The sequence below is a fragment of the Boleophthalmus pectinirostris genome, unplaced genomic scaffold (assembly GCF_026225935.1).
Source record: "Boleophthalmus pectinirostris isolate CB_2022bp ecotype Guang Dong unplaced genomic scaffold, ASM2622593v1 HiC_scaffold_4, whole genome shotgun sequence".
In the NCBI taxonomy this organism is placed as follows: Eukaryota; Metazoa; Chordata; class Actinopteri; order Gobiiformes; family Gobiidae; genus Boleophthalmus; species Boleophthalmus pectinirostris.
Genome location: NW_026571353.1, coordinates 11,377,957 through 11,397,515, shown reverse-complemented (window position 1 = coordinate 11,397,515; position 19,559 = coordinate 11,377,957). Strand labels below are relative to the sequence as shown.

General features: G+C 39.1%; 1 protein-coding gene across 1 annotated transcript in view; it reads right to left on the bottom strand.

The window, feature by feature from the left end:
- The window catches only part of cux2b (cut-like homeobox 2b), a 236,105-nt gene extending 226,799 nt beyond the window's left edge, over positions 1-9,306 (bottom strand). Inside the window, exon 1 of the mRNA XM_020928253.2 lies at positions 9,068-9,306. Within this exon, the coding sequence (XP_020783912.2) occupies positions 9,068-9,130 (63 nt within the window). The 5' untranslated portion in view covers positions 9,131-9,306. The remainder of the gene's footprint in view (positions 1-9,067) is intronic.
- Between the last annotated feature and the right edge of the window lie 10,253 nt (positions 9,307-19,559).

Sequence of the window (19,559 nt, the reverse complement as noted above, 5' to 3'; positions counted from 1 at the left end):
AAAATAATCTCCCTGCAGCCCATGCAAAAAAATGTATGATGCACCTTTATGTTTGCCTTAACTGAGCTCAGGTAACAAGCATGGATAAATATGTTACCAGGTAGGGCATCTGGAGTAATACCTCATTCAAATCACTGTACATGAAGGAAATATACTCAAACACAACCAAATGTATTCTCCAATTACAGCAGCAGGACTGGATAAAGAGGCTTCCCTTTACAAATACTGTTCTATTTAACACCATTATGTGATGTAGCTCTCCTCGGTGTCTTCAGGCACAATATAGACGGGAGAGGAATGGAAAAACAGCGCGTGAAGGACTGCCACAGACAGCTCAGACATAATGGTTTGGCCGATGCAGAGCGAGGGCGCGAGATTCATTGTAAAGCTGCTAAAATGAACAAGAAAGGACCAGAGCTCAATATACGTCAGCGGCCGCATCAAGACAGTCAAAACAAATAAAGCCAAGGCCAATGTAGAGGCACGCTGCTCGATACAGACTCACTGAGGGAGCACCGGGAGGACACACACTAGCAAAAACACTTTTACATCAGCTTCAAGGGGAAGAACTCAAAATATCCATCATGGTTTATCTAATTTTGACTATTACTTTTATTTATCTTTTGTTTTGTTTTTTTTATTTCAATACTTTTTTTTGGCATCTGTTTTTTTCCAAGATCTATTTTCCTAATTCACTAACAAGCAGCTTTATGGAGCTGGCACCTGCATGATTGCATGGAAAAAGGAAGTTAGAAAAGCATAAATAGTGACATTCTCCACAGAGAAAGCTACATTTTATGCCATAATGTGGAATATTATAGCCAAAAGAATAACATTTCCATGGAAGACTTAGGCTTCTAGAGATGCAAGCCCACTCAAAGTAAGGATGCATGTTTTCAGTGCAATAAAAGCAGTCAAAATAAAAACATGCTTTTTTGGCCACAAATATCTTAAAACAACTCAAATCAAGTGAGTCAACTCAAGTAATAATATTCCTTTTTTGCAGTGTGTATCTTTATATCCAAGCCCCAAAGCCATTAGCTCTCCCCACTGGACACCACTGGCTGAGGGGGGAACAGAGCACCCCATGCCCCTACGCCCCCACCGCAAATCCAGGCAGCCCTCCTCCAGAGCTCTAATGTGTCCCTGAAGTTTTGTTAAAGCTGTTATTTACTCCTACAAAAGCAATTGCACCAGCCTAGGGGTGAGAGAATATGCGGTGGGGAAGGTATAAAAAAATCTGGAGTGTTCTTCTATGGAGATATGTCATATACCAAGAGGAGCAGGCGGAGGGTTTCAGCTTGGGCAATGTATATCTGGATTTTAAATTGACAAATTCATAGAAACACCACCATTTGCTCTTATTATTTAAAGGTCTATTCATGCTGGGAGAAAACCGGTATTGCTACAGTATATTTGCACTTACCTTTGGCCTGGAGTTCTTCTGCAGATGAAGTAGAATTACAACAGTGGAACACAAAACAGTAGTACATGTAGCATATAACAAGACACAACAAAGGAACACAAGACAACCGTAACAAAGCAAAGTCAGTGGTGTAGTGTGCAATTAAAAAATCTGATTTAGTAATTTAAAGCAAAAATATAGTTTCCATAAATACTGAAATGTATTTGGGCAACAACTCTACTAATATTAATATACTACATCAGGGATCTCCAACCTGTAGCTCCAGAGCTACTAGTGGGTCTCCAGCCCTTTCCAAGTAGCTCGCCAAGGGATTTCTGAAGTATACATACTGTGCTGAATGACTCAAATTTGATGAACTCCCGTTGTACATGTATCTTTTTGATGCCTAACTTTGTGCACTAATAAATGGATAAATGTTTATGTTTTTAGGTATCTAACTGTTCCCAATCTATGGCTTTTCTATTCTCAATTTCATGTGATCACTAAAATTAGTAGTTCTTCAGAATTTTCTTTTTGTAAAGATAGTTCACTGGAGAAAAAAATATTGGAGCCCTGTATAGTACATATTATTGAAGGTGTTTGCAATAATCTATACTATAACTTTTCATGCAGCAAAAGAACGGACACTGAGAATATGGCCAACAATTTTTTAATATTAACTTACATTTTCACTCAGCTTCTGTTATAAGTTTTTGGTTGTATCAGGTAATGAAATATTTGGGCCAGTGATTAGTGAACAAACACTCTCATCAGAAAATCAAGACAAAATTTAATTGCGGAATATGGTTAATCAAGATAGTAAGCAGCAAAATACTGCTTATTGGCTCACTAACATCTCACACCAGCTCTAAATTACTAGAATATCTAGTATACAGAAAATAATTTCAATAAAAAGTGATTTCATAATGACTGTTACACCGAAAGTATCACCAAAAAAGTGTATGGAGTTTAAAATACAGTGGAGCACTTCCTGTTTTACCACATCACATCAGAATGTGGAATAGAGTGTTTTTTAGATTGAGAGAAGAACTCAGCCTAAATATGCAGTGTGAGTGTTAAACATGTGAGAATGAAACAAAACACTACTCCAGGTAACAGGATAAAACAGAAAACAGAGTAATATGGGCCCTTTAAATACTATACCGCAAAATTTGTTATAAAGACAGGCCTATTGGCAAGAGCTTTTTTTACTGCAAAACACTGAATTTGAACTATTTCCCTGATCCAACCCTTTTCCTGGTATCATCACAGTTTGAGTCTGAAATTGCTGTAGACAGTAACATCATCAGACATGGCCTTATCAAAGACGCACACACATACATTACATAGAGCGGCGTGCAAACATGGAGGCTGAGCTAAATGATTGGATAGGTATGGAAATCTACTTGAGGGAAGGTCAAAGTGATTAAGCTGACATTACTGACGGGCTGGCTCTTCCTCGCACGCGCATTTGTCATTCTAGCACCGCCATCGCTGCTTTGAAGTCTCTACCACTAAAGCTACGCGCCCAGGTTAAACAGCTTATGTCCTCAAGTCAGTTCCACTACTCTTCTCTCTTCTTCATGAGTTACAATGACTGAATGAATCAAGAACGTTCATCTTGATTGGAAACAGTTGTGGGTTTAGAATTTAAGATTGGAAAATATGGCAAAAAAAATTTCATGAATCACAATTTTATAGATTTTTTTTTAATATATATTTTTTGTTGTTCTTTTTTATTACCCAGTATTTATGAACATAAATCTAATGAAAACAATCTACACAAATCCAAACATAATCACAAATCTAATGAACATAAACATGACAGATTATCTATTATCTTATTGTTCTGCAATATTTCACTTTCTGTCTCCTTGTCAAGCTCTAGGACAGATCTGTGGAGAGGCAACCCCACAAATAGAAAGGATGTAAAGTACATTGTAAGATAGACGACTTAAATGCCATACAAAACATAATGCAAAAACACCCCCATCTAGGTGGAGGACCTGCACTAGAGAAGTTACATAGTATACCTTTAACATTAGGTTATTTGTACACATTCATAAAAGACAAAAGAATGGAGTCAGTCTACACCACTCTGACTACCACAAATTATGCAGTACTACACAGAGATCACATATATACGCAAGGCCCTCAACATGTCTTGCCCAAAGATGCAACAGCAGCAGCAGTGTGTGAGAAAACACTCTAATCATTTAGTATTATAAGTATATACAGGTATAGTAATAACAATATTGTACCTGCACTTGAGAATGAGCAAAGCTGCTTTGTAAACATAAGCCCCACGTCTCAACTATAGGTCGTTTGAAGTATCTCAAAGCATTCAAACCTTATGGCAAAGACAGAGAGCACAGACAGCCTCATTCATGTCACAATGTGATTATTCAGAGCCGTGCCACATTACCAATATCAGCAAACAAATATGTGAAAGCATGAATGAAACGCCGAGACACGGACCAATTTTCACAGCCAATTTGACATCGCGAGCTTGCCGTACGTGTGTGTGGGTGAGCGAAACTGGCACGGGCCCGGGCTGGCAGAGAGAAGGCAGCCAGGCTCACGGGCTGAAGCAAAGCAATTTCACTGTTTGGCAATGCTGTGTGGATTAGAGCTGACACCCGAGCAACTGAGTCATGCTAAATGTAGTACAATCACTAGCTTTTGTTCCTGATCTGAAAAGGCCCTCCGCTTCGACCGAGGCAACGCGTGGAAACAAGGCCACAAATAAAGCGCAATTTCGCCCTGTGAGCCCAGCATTGCGACATCTGAACAACATAACAGAGGGATGGGATTTAGATTGTAATAAACAAGAAGCTCAAAGTTTGGTGAAGAAGTGTATGAAAAAGTGTCTTTGATAAGTCTGTTTTGGGGACTTTTGCAAGGTGAGTTAAAGGAAAGCAAAATATAATTAATGGGTATCGAAAGCAGTAGGGGCAGTTGAAGGGGTGCATGGTGGCAGAGTGGTTAATCTGTCCACCTTTCAACAAGTTGCTTGTGGAATCTTTTTTGGAAACTTTCCATCTATAAACTTAAGTCTGGGTGTAACTTTTTTCAGCTCTCCAACTATTGGTCTATCACACTCTTCAATTTGATTTAAATTTTTGACTTTTCAAAAACACATAAAAACTGCTTTCAATATTAATTTCCTCAATATATGAAAAACAGACACAAAAATAGTTATGTTTCTTCCTTTAAATCGCGCGCAAAGATCCAAGCTGATCACTGACGAATATAAATGACTGTATCTTGATCTCATTACAGAATCTGATTAATTTCCCAGTTCTAATAAAAATAATTGCCAATAATTTCACATTTTATCCAATCAGAAACCACTACTCGAGTTGTTTAAAGCTTCTTTTTTTGCCTTACCAAAGTTTCCCAAAGTACAATAAAAAAGTTGCCTGCTATCTTTGATGCTATCTTTATAATTCCCTTTTGTGCAGTCTTAAAGGGCATGTTAAGGTAAAAGAGAGTAAAAGAAAGTGTGATAAATTAACAGCGTGTAATTTTCAGCTGACAATATTAGCCTAATTCAACCACACCTCTCTCTCCCTCTCTGTGGCTCACTCACTCTCTCTTTCACTTCTCAGTTCTCCTCCTCCTCCTCTTTTATCTGTTTCTCTCCTTTTTTCTCACTTCCTCTTTCTCTCTCTCTCCCCTTCTCTCCACTTCTCTCTCTCTCTCTCTCTCTCTCTCTCTCTCTCTCTCTTTTTCTCTCTCTGTATGGCAGGTACATTGGCCCCTGAGTTGTTTTTGGGCCTGGCAGGACACACCGTGACCCGTCCTTTCGCAGCTCGCCCACGGAAATGCCATCTGGCCCGAGTGAATGATTACCACGGCAACGGGCGGGCGACCTGAAGCCAGCAGGAGCCAAGGTCAGTCTCCCGCTCCACGCCGCGCGCTCTCTGCCCCCCCTCCCAAACCAGGCTGTCCCGAGGTGTGGAGAATTATTCATCCTGTAACACGGACAAAAACTACATGCTTTGAGGTGATAACAAGGAAATACAGCCCTGACTGGTCTGACTGAAGTTCTCAATCTCAACCAGACATTAACACATGTGTCATTATAGAGAACATAAGATTAATGTTGTATTCCAATAACAAAATCTGTACAAAATTTAATTTTATAATTTTGTAAGTTAGGGCAAGTTAATATTGATTTTGAAGATGAATATGAACTCATTTTAACTTAAAGCCGCAGTGTCCAATTTCTGGAAGAGGGTACACCACCTGCTAGTTGCCACAGAGATGTTATTGCTTTAGCTGTAATGTTCAACAGTATGACATTAAACACATCTTTTTACTTATTTCATTACGGGTCATTTTATTGCTCATTAAAACTAATTTCTCCACAGATCTGACCAGTAACATGGCCTACTGGTGCCACTTGCTTGTCTACAAGATAACATTAAACAGGTCTAAAATACTTTTTTGCTTTTTGAATTTATTTAATGCAAGTTCATGTCCATTCATGCTATTGAGAAACAAGAACAATATCACCTCTACTCACGATTGTTATAGCATAGAAATAAAATCTCTGCTTTCTTCCGATACAACAGCCAACATTTCACAAGTGGTGGAGTGTTGGAACATATTAGTGTCACATGTCAAATAATCGTTACCCCATGCAGCCTGCCGTGCACATTTGATTGAAAATGATCGCAAAGAAAAGTGTCAAGAAGTACTCTCTCTTTAACGAGACACCCGCGGGGAAGAGGAACTGGTCTGTGTACTGTTCTAATACCACATCTACAAACATACATAAATACTATTCAGTGTATAGTTACTGAAAAAGGTTCACTCTAAACATTCACGATATCATCGCTTTACATTACAAACACCAAACACTAGAAATTCAGCAAAGAAGGAATCAGTATTTTACATGCACCCGTATCTCTGCAGCTGTGGTTCTCAACATGGGGTGCAAAATTATTTCAGGGGATCCCCAGATGCTATGGGGAATCATTTTAAATGTATGAAATTGTCTTAAATTGCTAAAACATTCCTATTCCTATTCTTAATTTATCTAAGACATATAGATACTCCAGGCTACTATATAATTTTATGGGCAGCCTACTTTTAGTAATGTTTAGGGGTCACAAATGCCAACACGTTTTATAATAACTGTAGGAACTGAAAGAGGTCAGGAAGCACTACTCTATCTGCACCCGTATCTTTAATAATAATAATAATGCATTAGTCTTATGTAGCTCTTTTCCAGACGCTCAGAGCCGCTTTACCATTTCCTGCATTATTCATTCACTCCACACTTGGTGGTGGTAATCTACTATTTTAGCCACAGCTGCCCTGGGGTAGACTGACAGAAACGTGGCTACCAATCTGTGCCACTGGCCCCTCTGACCACCAATAACATTTACACACCACATTCATACTACTTAACTTGAGATCTATAGAATATATTAGTAGTCATTTAAAACAATATAACGGAACACTTTCTGCATCTAATTGTTGGTATTGGTATCCGACTATTAATATTAAGTCATTTTGTATCATCTATTACAGTTGATACCTCAAAGACAGTGGCAAATTGTTTACATTAGTGCACTAAGGGGCATATAGATTTCATATTTCAATGTTGCTGTTGTTGCGTATAATTAATGCCTCATGTGTGGATGTATTTGCGAGGTGTAAATGATTTCAACATTAACTTATTTCAAATATGGGCTGTATTTGAATATACACAGTGCTATGTTTTGTTATTTCTAAACATTTTTCCTGACTTAAGCCTGTCATTGCTACTTTTAGACTTTGGCATATAAGGCAGAGTTTTGAGGAGGTGCACTTTTTGACGAGGCGAGATTGAAAAGGCAACAGAGCATGAAACTGTCAATGAAGTTTTAAAATAGGAATATAACAAGATGTGAAATCGTTTTTACTTGTTTTCAGAAAAGGAGTATGTTTAGTATTTTTTAAGTTATCAAGCACATACTAGTTTCTGTTCATCTGTAATGCAGTAACCAAAACAAGACTAAACTATAGAAAATAATTTCACAGCCTATATTTGAGCTTTTACTATTAATCTTCTTTATCAATGTACAGACCTAATTTACATAATCCTATATTCCGGGGAATACAAGAATAAGTTAAAGCCTAATTTATGGCACAATGTCTGATTTCCCTATAGTGGAATTGTAGTGTACGTGCGTTATGGTGGCCACTGACTAGCCGCTAACCATTTTTATTATAAGCTCCTTACATCACCACCCCTGACACAGGATAATGGCTTGGGCATCATCCTTGAGGGGCAGTTCAGGTTTAGCTCACTGCTCCGTAAAGAAAACCTTGAAAGCGCATATACCAAAAGCAGAAACATACACGCTCCACTATCTTCCCCTATCCATGGAACAACAATAGCCTTATGTTGTGGATGGACTCAGCCCGGAGCAGCGCAGCAGACAGGGTCCGGCGGCTGCACGGACTAAGCGACACCATATACGACCAGTGCAAGACACGCGAGAGAGCACAGCGCCACATGTAGCCACCAGATCTGATTTCTGCTCCTCGCCAGGCTTTTCCAGCGCGCGGGACCCGGACTGCCATGCTCCTGTCATTTCTTATGTTACAGAACATCAATCAAGCGGCAGAGACGGTGCCCTTGCGCCAGCCCAGCCTGATTTACAAACATTAGCGGGGAATACAATTACACACACACACAGCCCCCCCTTCCCCTTCTCTCTGACCGGCCGTGTAGCAGCAGCCCTTATGCGGCTTGAGGATAGAGCAGAGGCGGAGGGGGGTACTCGGTGGTAGCGGTGGACACTGGATAGGAGCAGCGTTTTAGCCTTTTATTGCAACATTTATTTGAACCAGGAGTACACGCCATTACAACCTGTCAGGGTCTGTGGTTTATAAAGCCAACTTTGAGCCCGGGTGGTGGTTAAGCTGACTTGACATTTAAAAGCTAATGTGTTACACGGTAAGGGCAGCCATACAAACAAAACAGCTCACCTGCCGTAGCCTCCACGCTTTCACTTAAGAGCAGACATAATGCGCCCGTGACACCAGTCCGTAGCTTCGGCGTTCAAATGCACACATTCAAAACAGTGCATAATCGCGTCAGTAGTCCATGCTCCGCTTTGAAACACGATAATGTTTAAAGCACCCCCTTAAGACAAACATTGACCCACGCCAGATAAACTTTCCTGGTCGTAAATCAAACTTATTTCAAAATAACATTGCTTTTACGCACGGAAAAATGCAGCGAGTGAGATCTCGTCAACGCGGAAACCGCATGAAAAAACATACAGTCGGCGAAAAAGTTACAGCTTACGTCCACGAGCACGGCATTAAAAGTTTCCCTAGCGTGTAACAGCGGTGCTTGTCGGGATGAATAAAGTGTAAAAAGCGGGTAAAATGTTGTGTATGCTCGGTTAGGGAGCAGTGCTGTCCGCGGTGCTGATGCCAGATCGGCGTGGGGCTGTGCAGCTCTACGGTCGCTCCACCGCTGATCAATGAGTGAACTGAACAAAGCCAGAACAGAGATCAATTTCTAATAACTATCAATGCAAACACCGCTATCTTTCGCTCCAAACCCACCAAAACAGCTTAACACGCAACCCAACGCAATAAGCAGACATACCGCTTCACAATCCGACCGAAAGAGGTGAGAATAGCACTAACCTGAAGCCGCCGTAGATCAAATTTCTTCCAATATTGAAACATCGATCCTACATCGGCGGCCATCTTGGGGGATATTGAGGAGATTTTTTTCAGCGGCTGCAATAAATATGTGGGCTGGATTCCCCCTTGTTTAACCAGGTCCTACTTCAGAAAAAAGTAGCGACTTCTTCTCAACACAAAGTCCACAGATATGTTTGACAAGTCTGCCGGCATGTTTTACGCGTAAGGAAGAGCAAAAAAGTAACAGATGTTTAAAAAAAGGGGGAAAGTGCGCAGGCTGCCCAAAAAAGTAGCATAGACGAGCGACAGTATCCGTGCGCCGTCCACCACATTAACTGGACAATTGCACTTGATTTTGCTTTGGCAAAGTTATCAATACTGACGTAAAGCCGAGGGTTGATCGATAGCGTCTGGAAAAAGGGAAGGAGATGATGTGTAGATTAGCGGAGTTCAGGGAAATTAGCCAAGCCTCCTTTTAGCGCGTCTATTGTAAGAGGAAGGAATTCAAAGAGGCAACATGATGCCACACAAGCCTGTACTTTCTATTACAATTCACCATTTAACCCAATTAACAACAGCTTTTAATAGGCGACTTTTTCACAATATGGCAAACAGACGCTCTCACTCAAATACAATTAAAAGTTTTTTCAAATTAAATAAAATCAAAATTTCAATATATTTTGCATGTTTAATTAATTCCATTAACATGATGCGTAACTCAATCAATAGTCCATAGCGTACATTTTGACAATAAACGTGCAAATAATTACGACATTTTAAAAGTGTGTTTCATGGAGCTTTATTTGTTTATTAACACCTCATCAATAAAATTAGCTAATTAGGTAACAGACTACATTGGAACAAGCTATACCTATTTCAAACACCTTATAGAATTTGCAATTTGCTTAGACTTATACTTTTGCCTAAATATGAACGTATAGCCTATTGATTATTGTTTACATGTTGTGGATATTCATCTTCACCGGTTTTCTTTGCTCAAATCCACAAAATGCATTTCCTCCACTTGCACTTACGTTAACAGTTGCGTTTGGGTACAAAGAACCACTTTTGAGTCTCTCTTTTATTGATTTGCATCGATTTTAAGACAGACCGCAGATTCTCCAGCAGATGTTTCACTTGTCTATTCTAATAAAGCCTGAGCACCGGCTTGTACTGTGTGAAAAAAAAACAAAAAAAAACTCATTCCTGTGGTCAGAGCACTCTGCCAAATGCTGCCTGCTGCTCCCTCTGCTGGTATGATTAGGTTATGTCAGATACGCTATGAAATTTGTTTGAATTCTGTTTTTAATTTACTGATTTGGGGAGATTAAATTGCATATTTTCTCAAAAAAAAAAAACAAAAAAAAAACTTAAAAAAAACACTGTACATTTTAGAATAGTCAGTAGTTTTTATAGAAAAGTCAGAGCAAATACAGATTTTAGCAGAAATGTATGGGAGCAATAAGTATATATAAGTAACAGTATTAGAAGTACTATTAGATATTGTAATGCATGGTAATAATTATAAAGCACAGAAAGAAATATTGGATTGTAGTGTAGTATTAGTAGCATAGTAGGAGTATACTACTAGTAATAGCAGGCCTTTTAAAACCACTTTCTTCTGTGCACTACAGTGATGGAGTCCCATTAATACAATGACAGTAATACTTTTCCAGAATACTTTTTTCATTTTAAACTGTTCTGATTTTGTCTTCTACCACCTCTGCCACTAATTCCATAAATTTTTGCATGTATCCATCAAAACCCACATTTAATCCACTTTGCACTGCTTCTATATACACTCCTGTTCTGGCTGATATGCCCTTATGAAAACCAGCCCAAGCTAGAAAATAATACTCGTGTGATTCATATTTTTAGTTCCTCGGGGGACAGTGACATATTCCTCCGCCATGCACAAACACCTGAGAGGAAAAGGAAGGAGGATTATTAAAAGTTTTGCTTATTGCATTTTATTTGTGGCTCTAGGGTGAGGCTCCAAAGCCAGATTCAAATAGAACTAGAAAGACGGTGATGCATCAGGCTGCCGGTATTTGCATGACAGCTATTGGCACACTTTAAAGTTTATATAAGTCGTTAAGAGGAGTTTTGATAGATGAAAAAATTTGTGCTTTTATGACTTAAATATTAAACCCTCACCCACCCATGTTCTTGAGAACCAAATATATCAACTCAAGATTACAAGTGATGGATTAGGCTAACAGAAAAGATAGACTTGGTTTGCAAGGGAGGTAAAATAGTCATGAATATGGGACACTATTCGTTCATTTGATGTTTTATTACCAAAACTGTTAAAAACACAGTAATGATTAGGAAAACATATTTAATGCAGTAAACATATCAATAGCTATTCCTCTATTTGGTTTCATAAAGTTTATTTATGTTTATTTATTAAATATGCAACAGTGCACATTAATTAACATGTACAACATGTACATGTGCCTGAGTCAGGGTCATTTTCATCTGTAGTCCCATTGGCGAGTTGATGGCAAAACAGAAAACATGAGCATAAAAAATTCAGTCCATACAAATAACAAGGACTTTAAATATAAGTGAGATACAAAATGTCATCATATTAGTAAAATGAGAACATGGTAAAAGAGCACACTGCACACAGATTCAAGACAATACACAAAATCACTCAATCTCTCAATGAGACAGAGACATGATAAAACACATACAGATTGGGCAACGTTATGCTCACGTGCTGAAATATTGATAAAAGTACATAATTTTTGAAACATACAAAAGAACATGTAATTGGCATTAGCTGGAAGAAGAAAAGCACCTTTTGTTCATTATATTTTGTGGCCAAGTGCAGTCTTAATCTCTCTTTGATACCACACAGAACAGCCCTGGTGTCAGTCGTGGCATTTGTGCAGATACATTGGTGTTACAGTGGCATTAGCTGGAGGAATTATCTATGTTTAATTGGATAAAATGGCAACTGCAGGTGATGTACTGCTTCTTATTTTATTTACTTTGACCCTGGGGATCATCTAAGTGTCGTGCTAGATTTTTCAGTATATTAAGCATGCAGACATAAAAATGTGTAAGATGTGTCTGATTGTACCTAATTAGAAGAGCTTAAAAGTAGTGTTAAATGTTATTTTTGCTCTTTTGCCAACACCTGGTGCCAAGGTGCAGACTGCAATTACACTGTAATGAGTGCTTATCAGGAAATAGTTTGATTTTATTTTGGCTCAAAGGCTTAAAAAACAGTTTAAGGGAAGCATAAGAGAAGAGGTACTGGGCTCCCAGACAGGGTTCAAACTTATGACACAGTGGCATAGTTATATTTATACATGCATTTTACACTAGAAGTGTGTTTGTTTGTTTTTTTCCTTTTAGTTGTCAGTCTTTGATAATAAATCTCCTCTCCCCATCTAACTTGTCCTATGTGCTTCTCTTGTCTCAGTAATTCAGAGTAAAGTATGCAAATCTGTGGCTTTTTATTGCAATTTCCCTACATACAATTCATTTAGCAGTGTGCTTGAATGAGTAGCACTCACCTCACAGCGAAAAGGTCCCAAGTTTAGGGTTTGCAGTTTGTGTGTCCTACTCATGTCAGTTCTTTCTAGCTTTCCCCCAACATTTTAAAACATATACACAATAGGCACATCTTCCAGCTAAATACTCCTTACCAAGTTTCTGGCTCTGATTCTGACAGGCTAGGAACTGGTTGAAGGATAAATGCAGGTGGCAAATTACATTAAATAATAATACGGCATTTAAAAGCCCTATTTCACACAAAATTATTCTTATAAGCTTTGTTAGAATGTTGCTTCTTCATCAAACATATACCTGGAACTGTGTTTTGTTTCATTCACACATGTTTAAGGGATGAAATTATTCTTTTATAGGTGTATGGAGTTTAAAAACACAGTGCAGTTCTTCATGACGACACAAGGTGGAACAGTTTTCAGTTTGAGAGAACAACTCTTATAAATATGCAGGGTTTGTGTGTTAGACGTATGAAACAAAACACAACTTCAGATATGTTTCTGATAAGGAAACAACATTATAACATAGATCTTAAAAAAAAAAAAGCGTAATATGGCCCTTTTAAACTAAAAGAAAGTAACCCAGGTTCAAACTAAGTAGAAAATTGGAACTCTAAGAGTTGAATGTGATTACGACTTAGACTTAACCAAACTTTATTGACCCACAAGGGAACTTACTTGGACATAGTAGCTCACAAATCACAATATAGTAACAAAGAGAAAAAATATAAATGGTAATAATAAATTCTAAATAAATAGAAAAAAATAGCAAGAGACTGGTGTCAAATTAAGCATAATTATATAAAGGATACAGTTATGTAGTTTGTACCTGTCCCTGTGGCATATGAACTTCCACCAAAGTATTAGCCTCTGTTTGGTCTCCACTAACACAACTTTGTCATCCAAAAAGGCCGGACGGAGCAGCCGGGCATTTTTAATAGCAGACATTTTGCGACGCGGCGGTAGAGAGAACACAGTGTTCTAGTAACGCCACAGAAATATGGAGCAGAAAGGCCCAGTGGGGACCCAGGTGGGACTCAACACCCACGGTATCCTCCGCCGAAAGGTTGCTATTGTCTGTGGGGCCTGTGTGATAAATGGCTAATATCACAGCCTCAATCAGTCTTTTACATATGCTCTTAACCCCGAATCCACTCCACAAACTGTGCAGTCCTCTTTAACCTTGCAGTATAATGGCGGACTGTTAAAAGCAAAGCACAATTATCCCAAATAGTTTCTAACTTTTTACATCATAGCCCAATACTAAATCAGATGTGTTCTACTGGGACAAAATCTAACTAATTATAAACTTGAGAATGCCTTATCTTGGAAGCTAAACAGGGTTGGGCCTGGTTAGTGCTTGGATGGGAGACCACTGGCAATAGCAGGTGCCAGAGTGGTGCAGCAGTGGCTTAGGTCTAGTGCATACTGATGTTGTGTGATTAGGCAAGACACTTCACCCACCTTGCCTATATGAATGTGGTGTTGTTGTATCTATTTAATTACACCAACCACTTACAACGAGACATTTGTATCTTAACCTCATAAGAAATGAACAAATGAACTTGGATGGGAGACACCTGGGAAAAGCAGGTGCCACGGTGGAGAGGCAGTGGCTCTCAAATGTGTACAAACTGTAGTTGTGTCATTAGGCAAAACACTTCACCCACTATGCCTGTATGAATGTGATGTTATTGGCCATTTTTATTTATTCTAACATTAACCTGTTCCCACCCACCTCATTTTAGCATGTGCACAATAGTAACACATACCCAAAGGTCATAGCTTATTTTAAAAAAATCTTAGAACTCACATGCTTGTGTGATGCATCATTTTAAAGCTTAGGCCTTCTAGTTTCTGTAGATATGCATATGAAGACTGTGAGTGCTGGCTAACCTACAGTACAGTCATTTTAAAATGTCTAAACATTGTGGTTTTTTTTGCTTCAGGAAAAAAAAAAAAGAATATAATAAAGGCTCTAGCTTGGCCATACTTCATGCTAGGCATTTGTTACTCACTACATTCACTGTTCAAGTTGTTGGCAACAACTGTGTAGAATTTCAGATCTCTAGGACTAAGGCTTTTGATGCTGTGAGCCTTTGTGTATACAAAATGACAATAATAATTATTATTATTATGCTAATTCTTCTGAGGTTTAGGTATGTTTTCTCAAAAAAAACAAAACACCTAAAAGAAGCCAAAATTGTCTTCCAATATATGTCAGTTGTGTGTATGGCCCCTCCTGCTCTCCTTGTCTGCAGCTCTCCTTTGGGAAGTCAGGACTCCTATTAGATGTTCTCTGCATGTCCCACCCATAGTTGGAAAGCTAAAACAATATGGCGAGGAGAAAATTCAGTTTGTCAACTGAACAAAAGTTAGTTTGGTTGAAGACATTTTGCAGCTCATCCAAGCTGCTTCTTCAGTTCTGGTCAGAATGCTGGTGGACACTTTCTTACATCTGCAGGGAGGAGCTAACTAACTGAAAGTAACACACCTCCTTGTTTACAGTTTCTGTTAGTTAGTTCAGCCTATTGACCTGTACAGGGCGTAGGGTCTAATTAGCATAACAATTCATGGCCATAATGGAGCTTCCACACCTCTGAACCTGACCTGGCTACATCTATTCTGGCTATATCTCTTGTTTGTTTTGATTTAGGTTTGAGGATGGAGTTGTAAATAGATGATGGTGTCTGAGGCCTCCATTTCTTAACAAAAATGGCTTCTTTCACTCCCCTCTCAAACCAATTCTTTTCTCTGGCTAAAATCTGTACCTCGCTGTGTTCAAATGAGTGGCCAGGGGCTTTTAAGTGGAGATGTACGGTAGATTGAGGTCCACTGCTGCTCTCTCTCACCATGGATTCTACCTGGATGACTAAGGGATTCTTCACACGTCTCTAAAACAATATGTCAATCACTTTCTGGAAGAACCAATGACTGAAGAAACAAAGTGATGACGCATGCGTAAAACCAGGAAGTAAATAGGTGTGCGTCTTTTTTCAGCGGCGTGCCCCAGTTACACCCAGCTATGGACAACTCCCGGGATGGTCTCATTTTGAAGACAAGAGTGTAAAGAAAACAAGCATACCCAACAGCACCCAGACAAGTGAAAATGAGAGGAGGCAGACGGCTCGGAAACGAAACATATATTTTCATTCACGCATTCATCCATTCTTACGGACAAGGTTTTTCTGGATTTACCCACATGGAATTATTTTATGGAAAAAAACAACTTGATATTCTTTTTCTGTGGATTGTTACTGACTTATTGAGTACAACTTTTCATGGATTGAACATGTTTTGGACCAACAGAACCGGCTCAAAAGTAAGAAACGCAAATCTACTTTTTTGATTATGATGTGGATTTTTCAGTTATTGTGTTTTGGGCTCATTGTGTGGCATAAAATGGTTGTTTTATTGAGAAATTAAGCTCTGAAACGATGTATGGCATGCCAGTAGTGAAAACAGCAATGAAGGTGAAAATACTGCGTGAAAATTTTTGTTGCAAAATCGCCCGCCCGCGGGTGGGTGGTAGTTACTACAATAAAATACCACAATATTTTTATGCAGTACAGTTCAACTTTTTAAAATCATTGTCTTCATTTACTTCTGCTCTAATCATACATACCAAATATTATATAATATTTTGACATTTTAACCTCTTAAATGTGTTTCTTGACAGCAAAAGTCTCAAATTATGATCATGAAAAAAAAAATGTTTTCTATATTTTCCGACTAATTTTATTTTACACACTCTCCCAAACAAGGAGTCTGGGAGTCCTTTAGAACACACCCATATCACTTTAACGTCATATATCTACATCTCTGTCCTTCAGTGTGGACTAAAATATACAAATGTCTTTTTATTGATATAACCTTGTAATGGAAGATACACAATAAAAAGAAAAATATAAAAACATTTTTAAAAAGACACAAAAACTAAAAATTTCCAACACCAAAGACTGAAAAATAAATCAAAAAGTAATAATATCCTGGCAAAGTTATGCCAGTAAACAAAGCCATTTTTGAATGGAAGTCAATGGGACAAAAATGTACTGAAGGACCACTGGTGTGAGTATTTTGAGTATAGACCATTTAATTAATGTGATCTTGAAAACAAAACAAAACAAACAAACAAACAAACAAAAAAACAGAAATTAAAAATACATCACAAAATACACAAACCAATTTTGGTGCTATTTGGTGCAATATAGCCAAAGTTATGCTAAAAAGAAAAGTTGAGATGTACAAAAATGTACTGAGGGGTGCAGGAGAGTTAAAGTATATTAGTACGGTAAAGTATATGAGCTAACCTCAAAAGAAAATACAAAATGAACTTGAATGGAAGATCGCTCGGGAAAAGCAGCTGCCACAGTGGCTTTAATCTAGTGCTAAGGCCCACTATTGTTGTGTCCTTGGGCAAAACACCTTACCCACCCACCATGGTTCTGTTTATTTATACTTTTTTTTTTTTTTCCACCACTCGCCACATTCACATTCTTATCATAACCTCACATGAAAATATATAAAAAGGAAAAAAAATACAAAAAACCCCTGCAAAAGTCAAATCGCTGCACTGAGATATACACAATTATAACTAAAACCTTAAGAAACCCAGGTAGTACCAGTGATACATGTACCAGTTTGAGAAGTACTGCTCTAAATGGAGGCTGGTAGAGTGTAACTGTTGTGTTGGTTTGGGATGGGCATTGTGAATGATCCTCTGGAGGGAGGGTATCTCTTAGAAGACGCTGACTGCACATATCTGGCTGACATGGCACTTTGCTGGGCAGTGAGTAATGGTGGTTACTCTCTGCTTATGTTTGTGGTTTGGATGAAGTAGGAAAACAAGTTAAATGTAGTCGGTAGGGAGAGAATAAAGACTGTTGGGGAAATACGAAGGAGATTATAACTTTGTTGGATCTTGCCTGCATTGCAAATGATGTGGAGCCGGTAATTGTGTGTCTAAATTGCCTATTCTTGGGTTTCAGATGACATCAAAACATTCTATAGGATGATAATATTTCAGAATACAGATAAAGGTCAGCAAAAACGAATATGGTTAAATGCAGATTTGTGTTGCAATATGTTGAGTTCAGTAATTGGTGTTTTTTCTATAATGTGATGATGTCATACTCTCAGAAGGGAGGCAAGGGCCAGATTTTCTGATTGATTATTTTGTACTTTACCATGAAATATCTAAGAGGTAAACTCACAAATGTTTTTATATTAGTGACAAAACCAAAGAGCTCACTGTATTGCAACATAATTTAGCATTTTAAGAATATTAGTTTTAGCTGCCACCCATCTGTATTATTAATATTGGTTGATAGAAAGCAAAGATGCCATCTGAAATATAGCAATAGAAATGTTCATTTAAAAATTTAGCCACTCCAGATATACCTAGTAGAGCATCTTTGGTCATTTGGAGGCAGTTTGGGGCCAAAATGTGACATGGCCATAAATGACATGTTTTTCGACAGGACCGGACCTGTCGTTTCGGATCAAATTTGACCAAATTTTCAAAATGCTCCATAGTGGCTGGAAACATCACCAAACAATCTCAGACCACTCCAGATGGCCATATTAGAGCATATTTTGTCATTTGAAGACAAATTTATTTATTTTTTTGTTGTCAAGACAGGCCCTGTTGCTTCGGTTCAAACTTGACCAATTTTTGAAAATTCTCAAAAGTGGCAGGAAACATTCCCAAACAACCTCAGACCACCCCAGTTGTCCATATAAGAGCATGGCCATGTCAGGTTTTGGCCCCAAACTGCCTCCAAATGACAAAAGATGCTCGAATATGGACATCTGGGGTGGTCTGAGGCTGTTTGGGGCTGTTTGGGGACGTTTGGGGACGTTTCCAGCCAGTTTCAAGCATTTTGAAAATTTTGTCAAATTTGAGCCAAAACGACAGTCCTGATGAAAAATGTCATTTTTGGCCATGTCACGTTTTGGCCCCAAACTGCCTTCAAATGACAAAAGATGTTCCAATGTGGACGACTGCTGTGGTTTGAGGTTGTTTGGGGACGTTTCCAGGCACTATGGAGCATTTTGAAAGTGTGATCAAATTTGAGCCTAAACGACAGGGCCGATCCTGTCAAAAACATGTGATTTTTGGCCATGTCACATTTTGGCCCGAAACTGCCTCCAAATGACAAAAAATGTTCTAATATGGACACCTGGGTTGGTTTGACGTTGTTTGGGGACGTTTCCAGTCACTTGGGAGCATTTAGAAAATGTGATAAAATTTGAGCCGAAACGACAGTTGAGGTGGCTTGGGCATCTGTTCCGGATGTCTCCTGGGCGCCTCCCTCGGGAGGTGTTCCGGGCATGTCCCACCGGGAGGAGGCCCCGGGGAAGACCCAGCACACGTTGGAGGGACTATGTCTCTCGGCTGGCCTGTGAACGCCTCGGGTCCCCCCGGAGGAGCTGGAGGACGTGTCTGGGGTAAAGGAGGTCTGGGAGTCCCTGCTTGGCCTGCTACCCCCGCGATCCGGCCCCGGATAAGCGGACGAAAATGGATGGATGGATGGACGACAGTCCTGTCGAAAACGTGATTTTTGGCCATATCAGTTTTTGGCCCCAAACTGCCTCCAAATGAGAAAAGATGCTCTAATATGGACATCTGGAGTGGTCTGAGGTGTTTTGGGGACACTTCCAGTCACTATGGAGCATTTTGAATATTTGGTTAAAATTGAGCCGAAACGACAGGGCCGGTCCTGTCGAAAACATGTGATTTTTGGCCATGTCACGTTTTGGCCCCAAACTGCCTCCAATGACAAAAGATGCTCTAATATGGACATCTGGGGTGGTTTGAGCTTCTTTGGGGACATTTCCAGCATCTCTGAAGCATTTTCAAAATGTGATCAAATTTGACCTGAAACGACAGGACCAGTCCTTTTTTGGCTATATCCGGTTTTGGCGGCAAACTGCCTTGAAATGACAAAAGACGCTCCAATATTGACATC